This window comes from Notothenia rossii, assembly GCF_949606895.1.
Source record: "Notothenia rossii genome assembly, chromosome: 9".
In the NCBI taxonomy this organism is placed as follows: Eukaryota; Metazoa; Chordata; class Actinopteri; order Perciformes; family Nototheniidae; genus Notothenia; species Notothenia rossii.
In genome coordinates this window covers 8,959,169-8,973,667 of record NC_136907.1, presented here as the reverse complement: position 1 = coordinate 8,973,667, position 14,499 = coordinate 8,959,169, and the positions used below count along the sequence as shown (strand labels likewise).

Below are 14,499 nucleotides of genomic sequence, written 5' to 3'. Positions count from 1 at the left end.
CAATGTGTTCTGTGGATATGGCTCCCCCTTGTGTTAGTTTGTGGTATGGTAAAGTTACAATCTATTTTCAGTAACCAATTTAATTGTTTTAATCAGTATAGCCTACCAGTTGATTTTTCTACGGGTTTTTTAAGCACTGTGACTTTTTAAAGAATTTACCCCACCATATTTTCTCCAGTTTGGCCTACATTTTGCTTTTCCCTTTTATCAATATGGATTTCAATGGCTCTCACCTTTAATTGTGAAATATAATTTCCACACATGTTCCACACTGTTGCCATTGAACTACCGGTTAGACTTTTCCATCTCGGTAAGGAATATGTTGGTGTTTGAGCATGCGATTTAAATTAAAACCAGATGTTGCAGAGAGGAGGGAGATATGAGAGGGCTGCAGCAGCCTGTTTCTAAGTCAGATAATGGTAGAAAGTTCTGAAATGGAATGTTAGACCCAGTCAGTTGTCGTGTGAAAGTGGTTGTGAGGAGAAAAGAGTAGAGCTGAGCGTTTTTCACTCAGTGCTCCAGGAAGTCCAAAACCGCTACGTTAGCAAAAAACGAAGAGGAAAGTGGATGGACACCCGGTTAAACTTTGAACCGTCTTCCTTTGTAGTCACAAGACAAACTCACGTAAAAGTATACGAATGACTGTCCTAACGGTAAGCAGGCGGCGAGAGTTTAGCTAGATTTTGGGGGCTAATTTGGGTCAACAAACAAGGGGGAGAAGGGACTGTGCTCGGGTTAGAGACGCTGAATAGCGGGTGGTTTTTGCTGTTAAATCGAGTTTGTTGTTTTTAGAGGTTTATGAGGAATGCTAGATAATTCACTTTTCTTAAACAAACCGCTAATTGCTTGCTTACATGTTTTGCATCTACCGCTAATCAGAACTAATGAGGTTGCTCAGCGATTAGTGTTAGGAAAACAGCACTAATGCATCCTGTAAGTTTCATGATAAAGCATTGGCAAAGGGTGGATTTTTCCTGAAGAGATACAGTTTTCAGGACAGGACACAGCGTCTTTGCCCTCTAGCTGTTCTTTTTTTTGCAACATTAAAGCAACATGCTGAACAAGGGAGTTGTAATCGTTGTGAACTCTTGTTTTCAGAGTCCACACGTTCTGAACAAAGCAAGAAGGAAGACACTCTCATCATGTCCTCAGTGTTTTTCAGTCCAGGGTCAGATTCAGGTGTAAATGGGTAAGGAATATTTAATCCTGCTGTTTTGCAGGGGTTGTTATTTGGGCCTGCTTTTGTGTGTGCATATCTTCTGTCACTCTTTATGTCTAACTATCTTTATTTATATAAATTAGAAACGTTGCAAAGATGGAGGATGCCAACGTGAAGATTGAAGATGGAAAGGATGACAGTGTGGAACCAGACACAATGTACCAGTAAGTGTATTCAGATTGGACATTGTACATTCATTAAGTGAAAAGCATTAATTATTTCTCGTTCTTTCAGCAATTTCCGCAAGACGATTGCACCGTTTGTTATGTCTTTTGGATTTCGGTGAGTGTGAACTCTTTTGGAGTAAATGCCAATGGCGTTTTTCGTGTTGCCTGTTTTTGTTTGGTGATGCTGAACTATCTGTCTTTTCCTCCAGTATATTTGGAGTGATACTGATCATAGTGGACTTTGTGCTGGTGATTGTGGACTTGGCACTGCCAACCAAGAGCAGAGAGGTTGGAGATGCCTTAGAAGCCGTGTCCCTCATCATCTCCTTATTCTTTCTCGCCGACGTTCTCCTGCGGGTGTATGTGGAAGGGTAAGTGACAAAAGAAGACTTTGAATACAGTTGGGGTGCAGACACTTAAAAATCTTGTCTTTTGTGAAGCTTATGTTAATTATGTGATGCGACTTTGTAAGGAGGTGGACGGTTGCAGCACTGTTGGGTAGTTGCTGTAACAGGATGAAATATTTTGTAATCTACTTCCCAAAATTCACATGTAATTTATCTACTCCTTGAGCTTATTGCACAATTGCTTCCTAGTGAATTTAAAAAACGGTTGAGTGACGCAAACATTCCCAGAGTCCCCTGTCAGCAGAAATCAAGTGTGATTAGCTGTTAAACAGGAAACTACTGTAAGAAGAGGAAGCTGGAAAGGAAATGTATGCCATGTTTGGGAAACATAATGACTCAGAGTTTAAGTGCAGCCTGCCTGAAAAATACTTGTATTACAGTAATGTTGGATTCAGACTCTATTAGTTGCATGATCTGGGTGGTTTGATTGTCTAATGTTTTGTTTAATTGACCTTTTTAGGTTCAAAGTTTACTTCAGCTCCAAGTTGAACATCATAGACGCATGTGTTGTGGCAATCACGCTGGTGGTCACCATGGTCTACACCTTCAGTGACCTGTCAGGAGCCGATCTGATCCCCAGGTACTTGCTTTCCCCTGTGTTTCCATGCACCTGATAGACATGGCTGACTAGAAGCTTTGGTTTTATTGTGGTGGATAAAAAATGATTAACACGCGCACACACACTCATAGTCCACCCACGGAGTTGTTTTTACCTATGTTTCCTGATTAGACTGCTCCCCAGGTCTGTGAACTAACTGTGATTGATTAGCTTTAACCTCTGTTCGTAGAGATTGGGGACATCATGTGAGTCCCAGCTTCCACCTGACTGTATGTGTAATCAGTCGGGGTAATCGTAAAAACACCTGTGTTGGTGTCCAGTGCCCTAAATACTATTTAAAAAATAAATACAAAAAAAACCTATCAAAACAACAACAGTCTTCAAAAAAAATGAGTTCTTAATTAGCTCTGTGTGATAACTGTTAATTTGACAAGGGATAAGACACAAAAAAAGATAATGCTTCAGAAGAGTTATTGTTTTTAATAATGTTATTTGGAGATTTTGATACACAGTTACTCCAGTATGTTCATGTCGTTTTTATTTCAACCAATCCTAACCCCATATATAACATCACTCTACAGTATGAACTTTGCTACTGACGATATTTTTTGAAATGATGAGTAAGAGTATATATTACTTCTTTCTTCCTCAGGGTCGTGACGTTTTTCCGTTTCCTGAGAATAATAATCCTGGTGAGGGTTTTCAGACTGGCAGCTCAGAGGAAAGAGCTGGAGAAGGTCACCAGGAGGATGGTAAGGTCAACATGGATGCATAGGAAACTGTAAACATTGAATGTACTTAAGTTAACTGGAGGACAGCGGCTGTGTAGAAATAGCCTTCTGCATTATTCGGAGAATGTCTACTACGCTACTTTCCCATCATTTCATTATTCTTGTTTCCAGGTTTCTGAGAACAAGCGTCGCTATCAGAAGGATGGATTTGACCTTGACCTTACCTATGTGACGGGTAGGTGTTAAATGATGTATGACTTAAAAAAAGCTCCATAAGTGCATGACAGAAAAAACAAATAAATGACAAAAAAAATTAAGAAGTGGAACTTGTTTTCTAGACCGTGTCATTGCTATGTCTTTCCCCTCCTCTGGAAAGCAGTCCTTCTACAGGAATCCAATCAGGGTAAGTCTGGGCACACTTAAGGTTTATGTAATAACACTTACCAATTTTAAAAGAAATACAATCATAGGCAGAATTATTTCAAGGAACTTCGAACATAAAATAATCCCACAGTTCTTACACACCTCCACAGGTGCTAAAACCTATCCTTCCTCTCTTTTTGTGCAGGAGGTGGCGAGGTTCCTAGACACTAAACACGAAGACCACTATAAAGTTTACAACCTGTGCAGTAAGTAGGCACCTCCTCTCGTCACATGTCGCATTCCTTGTAAATAGAACTACACAAACCATACAAACATATTTTGTTTCCAGGTGAGAAGGGCTACGACCCGCAGTTCTTCCACTACAAGGTTGAGCGGGTGTTCATTGATGACCACAATGTCCCCGCGTTGGAGTGAGTCACATTTCCTGTGTGATGTCTAGTTTCACTCTCCCCTTTGTTTGTAATTATACTGAGAGCCTTTAGATTACAGCTTCACAATAGGCCCTTCTATTATCACAGTCATGATGTTGCTGTATTAGGTTGACCCGGTTGAGGCGTGTGAAATTACTGCAACGTTTTCCACAAAGTATTTTAACGCCAAAAGAAACTAAATGTATCATTAACCAGCAGTATGTGTTGTAATAGTGTGCCAGTTTATCTCAATGTTTTTCTTTTACCACTGTGTTCCACTATCTGTCTCAGGGACATGCTGAAATACACAGCAAACGTGAGGGAGTGGATGTCTGCTGATCCCAAAAACATCATTGCCATTCACTGCAAAGGAGGGAAAGGTGATGACACATATCTCTTCTTGATTAATTATCAGTTTTGTGAATAACTTGAGTTAAATAAATCTTTAGTTTGGTGTACTCTTTTTTAAGTTCACTCTTAGTTTAACTTCTGCTGCTCTCTTTTACAGGACGCACAGGTACTCTGGTGTGCACCTGGCTTATTGACAGCGACCAGTTCGAGAGCGCACAGGTTACAGTTCAGATTTGTACAGGCAAGGTTAATGAATAAGGAAAACATTTGCCAACACTTTCTTACATTCCTTTCCGTTTGTCTACCAGGATAGTCTGGACTTTTTTGGTGAGAGGAGGACAGACAAGAGTCAAAGCTCAAAGTTTCAGGGAGTAGAGACGCCCTCTCAGGTAAGAAGTCACTCTGACGGAAATATTTGTAAAGAGGCCTTACTTTAGGTCTTTAGAACATAACAAAAATATACCTGACTGCCGCCTCCCTGTGGTCAAATGAAACTACGATGTGGTGAAAGCAACATGCTGTATAAACAGGATTTATCTTTCTTGAAACACAATCGTATCATGTGATATTTCCTCGTATAAAACATTGGACACTGGGTGAAGATGTTTGAACTGTCTGAACAATAGAGTCGGTACGTGGGGTACTACGAGGTCATGAAGACCAAGTTCAACAGACAGATGCCTCCACCCAAGAGCCTCAGGATCAAGAGCATCCGCATCCACTCAATTTCAGGTGAACTAAAAATGCTCAGGGTAATTTATCCTTTTACATATCTCTTCGTCGTAATATCTGACCGTTTTTTTCTCCTCTGCCCAGGTGTGGGTAAAGGTAATGGCAGTGATCTCAAGGTGAAGATAATTGTGAAGAAAGAGCTGGTGTTTCAATGTGTGTGTGCCAAACAGGAGAACTGCACAGTAAGTTTCACACACTTGACACATTCACTCCCCATGTCATACCGATACATTTGTTGATTGTGTGAATGTGTTTTTTAAAAAAAAAAGGTATTTCCTGATGTGGGCAGCAATGCAGCAGTCATCAGTCTACTGAACGGGCCTGTGGTTGAAGGGGATGTCAAAGTCATGTTTGAGTCGAGTGCAGTGAGTGCTTGCATTCACACCTCAGAACTACACGTCAGTTAAGATGGTGTTTGGCGTGATGATTCACTTCTTTCATTTTCATTCCCCTTAGGGTCTTCCGAAAGGATATGAAGATGTTCCGTTCTACTTCTGGTTCAATACCTCCTTCATAGAGGATAACAAGTGTGTTTCTCATGCAATTATTTAAGCCCCACATTTCAAATCTTTTGCTAGTCTGTGTTGACATTCGTGCTGAATGGGAACTGTTTTCCATCCACAGGCTGTTTCTACCCAGAGACGAGCTGGACAACCCTCACAAACCCAAGACCTGGAACCTGTACAAGGAGGACTTTGGTGTCTCTATGATCTTCTCTGAATAAAAGCCTTTAGAAAGCTGAAGATAAATGACTTGTTACAGTTTTACTTGTATTGATGGTGAGCTGGAATGGGTACAGTGAATACCATGAGTGTAATGTTAAAATTGAAGAGGCATTACTTGAATCAAATATGTTGTACAATCTGAAAGGCACTAAGTCAGACTGCAGTGCTGAGGCACTTAAACTGAAATGTATAATATGTGAAGAATTCCCATTAAATGATATGTCTTCCAGTGAATCAGTTTGTGTGGCAACTGTTTTAAGCATCTTAATAGAACTGAAAAAGTCAGAAAAACATTTGCGCTTGAAGAAATTATAATGCTAAAAGTTTATGCTGCAGTTGTCTGACAGTATATTTCTTGGACAAAAGCACTACTTCCTGCCAGTGCCAGTATTAATTAATCCCCCCTGAAGTATTTAGAAGATTTGTTCTTGAACATCCAGGGTATATGCAGGAATCCTGAAGTCAAATTTAATACCTTTTAAGACCCTTTCCATACATTTTAAGACCTCATTGCAACTTTGAGTTCTAACCGGTTACATTGGCAACACACTTTACTATATTGATTGTAAGATAGCAAAACTAAACAGAGTGCAGACAGACTACTGAAGCCTCCTTTCCACATGAACTTCAACCTCTCTGTGAAGGTCAGGTTTAATGCAGTATGCTGCTTTTTTGCTTCTGTAGACTCTGTGCTCTTTCATTCCAGTAAAACTCCTCAGAAACCATTGGAAACCATTATTTGACCAATAAACAAAACAATTGACAAAACTTTGAACTATGAAATATGTTAAACTTTGGTGAGCTTCAGCGGGGTAATGCCATATAGGAGCTCCCTCACAAATACCCAGGGGTTAAATTGGGCTGGGGCTGTCCGGGGCTAAGCCCTGGCACATAGGACGATGCTCTGACGTCATCACCCTCACACATTTGTCATATGTTTACAAAAAAGGATATATATGTTAAGACTTTTCTCGTTCTTAATATAGACTATATTTAGGGTCTATATGTGTTGACTTTACTTTAAAATAGCAGATCTCTGTGACCGGATATAGTTTGGCTTAGACCCCGGCCCCACAAGGACGCATACGGTAAAACGCATACGCAAGCGCAAAAAAGGCTTCCGTTCACACGCATTCGATTCATTAACGTGTCCGTTCACAATAGACCGCTGGAAATGCTGGAAATGATGTAGTACATATGTCAGGCCTGTAAGTGGCGCTGCTGCCGCCCGAAATACACCAAAAGCAGCGAAGAAGACCCCGAAGCATGGTTGCCATGGTTGCCCTTCTGTTTATTCTCCGCGGTGGACGGCGTGTTCTCCTGCTGTATCTCTCAGGTAGTCCACCAGCAGATGAAAAACACCCACCTCTCCGCCTCTTCCAAGGAACGATGGGACCGTGCGGCAGTTTCCGTAAAAAAAAAAGTGTTCCGCCGGTCAACATGTCCGTTAAAGTTTAAATCTTCCGTACAAAATTAGAAAAGTGCCGGTCAGAGGTATTCTTTGTTATTTATTGAGCTTTAAAACAAATTGATAACGACTCTGTTCTCTGTATAATAATATAATATTTAATAAACGGTGACTGCCTCTCTTTTCCTCCCCCTCTTCTGACAGCCCAGCAGCAGCAGGAGACGTGGGGAGAGGGAGGCGGGCTATTTCATCGTTATCAGAAAATGATCATATAGGGCAAACACGGAGCCGTTGGACCCCCAGAGCGTTGCGTATGCCGGTCTACCCACCTTGGGACCCGCTACCGTAGTCGTTTAGTTCCCCCCCACACAGAGCGGAGCAAGGCAACGAAACTTAAAATAAGCAGCATTTTACGGCGCGCTATGCATGGGGCCGCCTTGTGGGGTTTCCCGACATGTCGTTTCAGTAAATTAAAGGGTGTTTCATGTTGTCGTTGCTGTGAACCTTCTTAATACCTTGGAAAATGCCGTTTAATACTTTTTAAAAGCCTTAATTTTCGCTAAATTGATTTAACAGTTAATACTTTTTAAGACCCCGCGGACACCCTGACATCTACTACTGAAGGCCCATCAAGTTTTATCAGTAAGGGGAAACCCACAGAAACACTTAAATAGAAACCAGTTATGAGAACACCGGGTGACAAAACAAATTCACATGTCAGTTTGAGAACTTGTGAATACTGGCACTTGCGATATTAATGGCCATCTCATATGATTTGCATTTCACATTTAAGACTAGGCAGCAGATACAAATACTACAATATAAAAGTTAAGTATGCTTACTTTTGAGATGTCGATGTCAATGTATTCCCCCCCCCCCCCCGATTGTGTTAACATCTTTGACACAAACAAAAAGTAGACATATCTCCAAATACATCTTTTATTCATAATTAATACATTCTTTAAATCATTGCTCATTTTACAAGTTGCATTACTTGTCACACTTATAATACACCACAGGTTGCAAACCAAGAGCTGAAAGCCTTCCAATGCTTGTCCCACTTTGGGTCTATCAAACCTGGACATTAGACAACAAATAAAGTGCAGACAGAAGTAACCCTTAATGAGAAATACTGTTGGGGTGTACAGGAGTCTATGCTGAGGCAGATGGTGAGAAGTAAATAATTTAACAACCTAAATCCACAGGTGCTGATGAGGAGAGTCAAATGATTGGGTGAAGGTACTGTGTGCTGCATAGCAACTCTGCCAAGCTCAAACCTGAGAAATAAGGAGGCCATTTATACACAAAGTGCAATACATAAATGGACTATTGATTTGCTTTACAACCTTTAAAGGGTGCGACAGCCCAAAATACAAGTTCCTGTTATTTTTTTGCAATTTACAAGAAAGGACTTTTATTTCATTGGAAGTCTTGAGAGGTCATGAAGCCCTTAATCTTGATAAATCTCAAGGACTTTAACATTGATAAACATCTAGAGATGATGATGATGATGAATCTTCTCTGCAGTAGAAAGGCATTTTAAAGTTGCATTATGTTCGATAAGGATAGATATGTTGAACACATCTTTCCTGATACAAGGCACCCAGTCAGTACAATATAATTTAAGTCATGAAAACCGTGACCTGACTTCAAGTAAACAAAACCCGTCTTTACCAAATTGGCAAAATAGCATTTAACAAACCAGAGGCTGTGACAATCTTTGTAAAAACCATTACCGATAATACAAGGCCAACTGAGAACATAAAGTCAGGCCAACAAAACCCTTGACCATTGCGAGAATAGTCTTTATACTTTAACAAAAACAAATCCCCGTTGACCCACCAGTGAAAAAGGTCTTTCCTCTATTCACAGGTTCAGCTCTCACCCACACATTAAGTCCAAACGTCCTCAGGTCAACAGAGGGTTTTTCTGGCAGCGCGGGCCATCTCTCCTTTAAAGCCGTTGAAGAGGTCGCACTGCTCCAGCTCGTCGTAGCGCCCGCTGTGCAGGAAGCACAACATCGTAGTTTTGCACGTCTCATTGCAGTGCTCCGACACATGCCCTTTATGTCTGTAGTACCAGAACTTCTGGAAGCTGCGGTCGTCGTTGATGAAGGTCCGCATCAGCCCGTCGTAGTCAGACGGGAAGAGGCTGGTCAGACCGTAGGCCTCGGTGGCGCGGTACAGCAGGGTCCATATGGGGTTCTGCTCCGGGGTATTCGGCGCTCCTGGACTTCGGTTTGCCGTTGTGAGGTTCAGGATGTAGGTTTCGTGGTCAAGAACAAACCGAGAGCTGCCCTTGTAATTCCCATCCACATAATAAACACGGAAACCTGTGAAAGGACAAAGTATTTACAATTTGTATACCGCGTGCTTCTGAAACGTTGAGAGGTCATTTCAATAGTTTATGAACTCACCTGGGTTAAGATTGATGTAAGTAGTGGCACTGGGAGCAATGAAAGCCACTCCTAAAGGGCGGCTCATTGTCGACTCGTCATAAAACATTTGGAACTCATCCAAGTGTGTATGGCCAAAGAACTGCCCAGAAATTGTATTTTCATATCTGGAAAAAACAAAAACATTCAATGATACTCGCTTATTCATTATCTATACAAAACAGCCAAGCTAACTTGGAAGTGATCATCAGGCAAGACCCCCAGACTACTGACAGTATCCTATGCTATAAATTGGAATTTTAATTATTATCAGTTCAGGGATTCTTTAGGTCTGAATGATTAATGCAGCTACCTGTTTAGAATGTGATAATAGTTCCAGCTCCAGCTGCTAAGACAGAGGCCTGGTGGGATGTGACCGATGATATGAACCTGAATTAAAAAAGAGAAATGTCAGCACGTAAACAAAACAAAAAAAAGGATCGCACTAGTAAAAAACATTATATTGCAATCACATGATCACACCAGCGACTATAAGGAAATAAAATGAAAAAGCCATGGAGTCATTATCCACATTTAGCATTAAGCGTGGCAAAATCAAACTGTTCCGACATCTTTTGTTTTAGCTGCTGTACTCACCTTCTCTCCCTTGTTCTCACTGTCCTGGAGGATATGGACCAGCCACTGCAGCTGGTTAGCAGGATCTGTAGAGTTTACCATCAGCCAGAAGTTCTCTCGAGCACAGAAGTTCATGTTGAGAGAGACCAGCCTCAGACCAGGCTGAATCTCCTCTGTGTAGAAGCCTCCGTATCTGAAATCACACCAACACTTAGCTGAAGTAATCAGTCAAATATAGGGAACAACATTCTGAGAAATGTGACCACTTCTGTTCACTAACAATGTGATCAGAACTAAAGGTAAAATCGCAGGAAGTCAACACCATTTATGATCTCGTTTTCTGTGACTACTGTATTTAACAACGTGAATTATGTCTTATCTACAGGGTGGCCTGACTTGTACAACAACGTTTTTAGATATAATAAAAATATAAACCTCAAAGTTTTCAAAGCCTGCTCTGGTAACCATGCGGACCATTCCTCTGCCATCGTGTCGTAAAGCCAGGACATGGACCTGTTGCCATGAACAAAGGGCGGGGGGAAGCTGTTCACTGGTGTGCTCTCATGGTTCCCTATAGCAGGGTACACTGTCACATGGGGTCCAAGGTATCTAGACAGGAGATAAAAAACAAGAACAGAGTCAATGGCCGTTAGGATCAATTCCAGGTTGCTCATGACAAACATCTGAGCAAAGCTGCAGTTAAAAACATCACGTATGTTATCAAGGTTTTGGGTCAGAGTACAACAACACTTATTTGAGGGTGGAATTGAAGAAACTGATCACCAGCAAAACGATCCTCACATCCTCACCGGCAACATGGCTAAAAGGTCAGACATTTTAACACCGTGTTTCAAATAGTATTGTATTTCTAACTAGATAAACTAAATGGCAAAGTTATCTGTAGTTATAAAATAACATAAAGCATTACTTGTGGATGAGCCTGGAGATGACAGTAAGCTCTGACAGCTGCTGTTTCCTGGTTTGAGACCAAATATTGTGCGCTGGGATGTCTCCGGTCCAGTAGACCCAGTCCCAGGGTCCGTCTCTGGCAGCGTTCTCCAGAAGGTTCTCCACGGTCCTCAGAGGCAGGTCACACTTACTGTAGGTTCCCCAGAACCCCGCCTCCCAGCGCCTCCACTTGGGAGGGCGCGAGTCTGCACGACAGCACAGAGGGTCCTTGCAGTCTGCGGCGCTGCCCACTGCATACTCCTGTGGGTAGAGGGGATTATTTTTAGAATTAGGGCTCCAAAACACAATCATGTGACCTTAATTCTCCAGGAGTGTTGTGCTTAGTCAATCCAAAATTCCTGGAATAACTGCAACATTTTTTTCTAGTAAATCAGTAACTTCAGTTTAGGATTGGGGTAGATTGTAGTCCTTTTTTGTTGTAATGCTGCTAGCAATATGAAACTCATTTAATCTGTGTATTTACATGAACAAAAAAAAAAACAGGTAAAATATAAAGGGAATTTGTCGGTACTAAGGCAAGTTTATTTATATAGCACCTTTAGACACAAGGCAATTCAAAGTGCTTTACAAAAGTGAAAGACACTAAGAAACATATTATAAAAGGATATTTAAAAACACAAATTTTAAAGCAAAGATAACATGAAAAACAAAAAAAAAGTACATAAATAAAACCTACAGTGCAGTGTGAGATACACACATCTGAAATGTTTAGGTCTGACTCAATCATTGCTCACTTTATAGCAGAAAGAGTTCTCGTTGACCTCATTTTTTTTTCTACTTTCTTTTTTAACTTATCCTTTAGTTATTTCAAGTATTTCATGCTAAACGAACCCCCCCTTTGGAAAATTCTAATCTGCAACCCAATATTCAAAAAATTCAACAGATCGTGGCCAAAAAGTCACTAAAGCAAAACTTCATACCAACATTTGAGGTGGAAGCAATTCAGATAAATTCTGCTTTTGCTAATCTGCTAATGACTCACCTGGTCCCAGTGGATGTCAGTTAGAAACAGGACTCTGCTCTGTGGAGATCCAGGTTTGGGAGGAGAGGGTGGTGTAACAGGAGGTTTAGGGACCTTCGGCAGAGTGATGTTCCAGGGGGCGTAGATGTCAAATTTGCCGCAGGACGGCCCCACCAGCAGGGCACACGCTTCAGTGGGCCACAGCAAGGACTGCTGCAGGGCCCGGATGAAGTCGTCCCGGAACAACTCCGTTATTTGTCGACACACCTGCTCATCAGCCAGGTGGAGACGGATACACACCTCTCTCACTGCACTCGCCACTCGCTCTTCGTTGGTGTCACTCTAGGAGAGGTAACATAGGCAGAGTAGGATGAGAGAAGTGAAAGCTTAAAAACTCCCTAAAGAAATTAGCCAAGCTAAAATCTGTTTTATTCTGAAATTCCAACTCATTAGATTAGAAGGCACTGTAACACTATTTTACAAGTCACACTTAAGTTTAATGTTTACATTTTTTATTAGAATAAAAATGTATCAAACCAATTTAGGAAGAGTGTTTTTGGAGGTTAACAGCTACAGGAACACTTTAGGTCCAGAAAGTGACCACATTATCAAGATCTCGTGAGGGAGTTTCAGTGCGTGATCAGCAATCAACCTAGAAGTTATTAAAATAAATGTTTTTTTTTTTTTAATGGGCAAACAATAGGACCTTTTCCATATGTGCTAGGGTCACATGGCCAGTAGTTTGCAAACTTTAGTTAACCCAAATGATTTAGTCACCAAATAATTGATATCAACTTTTATAAGCAATTGTTTTTGCATAATGGCACAGGAAGTTAGTCAAATCATCATCTCAACTTTGCACACGTCACAATGTTCAAATAATAAATTAAATATTGTCCAAAAAGAATAAGCTGCAGTGACACCAAGCGAACAATGCAGTTAAAAAGATAAAATGTTTGTTGCTTTGACACTGAAATACATTTTGATTAAACTACCATGATGAAGATTAAACTGTTAAATTATAAAACTTGAGGGACCCTTACGATTAATCAACAGCTCTCAGTTACAACTAAATACAAATAATTACAGCTGAACCTACTGAACCTTAAAAAAAGGACCCACAACTGTCTATCAAAATGACCCTGAAATAATGATAAATGTATAATGGTAACTGTGTTTTCAACATTATGTTAAAAGAATGCAAGCATCTTTTTTAGTAGCACGAGTAGGACACATTTTCAAACATACCAAAAGGGCGATATCAAGGATGGTAAACACTGCTTTGCACAAGGGGCAGGTGACATTCCTCCAGTTAAATCCGACCTCGGGGCGGCTAAAGTGCTTCATCAACACCAGCCTAGACTGCTCTGAGGTCGGTGCAGGATCACAGGACCAGAACAACAGCACCAGAGAGCAGGTGAACAGGAACCAGGAGGGCAGCGAGGGGAGCTGCATGGTCCCGAGTGACAGCAGGTGTCCGGTGACAAATGTTTGTTTGCAGCCTCTGTGAGAAACACGAGAAACGCAGAACAAAAAGCGAGGTGTGTCAAGGAAGTACAACTCAGCGGTGTAGTTAAAAACCTCAACTTGAGAATAAATGAGTCACACACAAACACATGTAAAAGCGTTTCGACACAAAACCGGGCTTGCTAACAAGAAGCTAGCTAGCACGTTTTTTGCTACTGTACCTTCAAACAAGTGCAGACCGGAGGGTCGTTGTCTTCTTACCCGGGTGGAGTTAACACAAGGCGGACTGAGTAAAGACAGTTCCGCTTCTACTTCCACAAATTGTGCTGCAGAAAAAAGCCCTACTGTGTGCTCGTCGGTAGGGGCTTGACTTGTAATGAGTGAGCCTCTCTGCTGGGATTTATAAAAGCCACAGAAAGTCAGCTGACTCGTCACGTGGCACATTTTGTTCCCCTTTCTCCAGAGAAAATTGTAACTCACATCAGCTGGTGGATCAATTTAGCTCTGATGTTCTGAGGAGAGATATGTTTGCAGTGATGTAAAGTAACTAAGGAGTTTTACTCAAGTAATGCACTTAATTAAAATTGTTAGGAAAGTATACTTTACTAGAGTATTTCAATGTTTTAAACTATGTTTTTTAGTAGCCTACCTTTAGTTACTTTGTTGATTTGTTTAATGATGTGAAAATAATCAACACTTAAATAAGACTTCATTTACATCACAAGCTACCCTGCAGCATACAAAGTATTTAACTTTTATCAGCTTTGATAACACTTAAACACATCAATAATTATAATCAGAACATGTAATCTATATTATACTGAAATGAGCCATTCTGAATAAAAAATACTTTTTTAGTTGAGTAACCTTTTGATTGCAGGATTTTTACTCGAAGTTGTGCAATAATTCACCATTGTCAGTATGTGCGTCTGTAGGCTACTGTGTATTGTGTTTGTTCAAACGGTGTATGAGTGATGCTATGTGTATTTTTAATGTTTA

The 14,499-nt window shown here is 40.8% G+C and overlaps 2 protein-coding genes across 4 annotated transcripts; one reads left to right on the top strand and one right to left on the bottom strand.

The window, feature by feature from the left end:
- The first annotated feature begins 246 nt into the window (after positions 1-246).
- On the top strand, positions 247-5,919 carry tpte (transmembrane phosphatase with tensin homology). Of its 3 annotated transcripts, none has more exons than XM_079651480.1 (19): positions 247-310; positions 1,099-1,189; positions 1,303-1,383; positions 1,454-1,501; positions 1,596-1,757; positions 2,254-2,373; positions 3,005-3,104; positions 3,255-3,318; positions 3,422-3,486; positions 3,652-3,712; positions 3,796-3,877; positions 4,169-4,257; positions 4,386-4,447; positions 4,537-4,617; positions 4,855-4,960; positions 5,045-5,142; positions 5,230-5,325; positions 5,417-5,487; positions 5,585-5,919. In XM_079651480.1, the coding sequence occupies exons 1-19, from the start codon at positions 262-264 to the stop codon at positions 5,682-5,684; spliced, it is 1,626 nt and encodes a 541-aa protein (XP_079507606.1). In that variant the 5' UTR covers positions 247-261; the 3' UTR covers positions 5,685-5,919. The 3 variants fall into 3 exon arrangements, with proteins under 3 accessions (XP_079507606.1, XP_079507607.1, XP_079507608.1); XM_079651481.1 differs by lacking the exon at positions 247-310 and adding an exon at positions 349-653; XM_079651482.1 differs by lacking the exon at positions 247-310 and adding an exon at positions 723-933.
- A 2,099-nt stretch (positions 5,920-8,018) lies between these two features.
- Positions 8,019-13,892, bottom strand: smpd1 (sphingomyelin phosphodiesterase 1). The gene is made up of 9 exons (XM_079647407.1): positions 13,722-13,892; positions 13,282-13,537; positions 12,055-12,375; positions 11,032-11,312; positions 10,539-10,712; positions 10,125-10,296; positions 9,841-9,917; positions 9,510-9,655; positions 8,019-9,425 (listed from the first exon to the last, which is right to left on the bottom strand). Exons 2-9 carry the CDS (start codon positions 13,486-13,488, stop codon positions 9,007-9,009), a joined length of 1,797 nt encoding a protein of 598 aa, XP_079503533.1. The 5' UTR covers positions 13,489-13,537; positions 13,722-13,892; the 3' UTR covers positions 8,019-9,006.
- Positions 13,893-14,499: the final 607 nt, after the last annotated feature.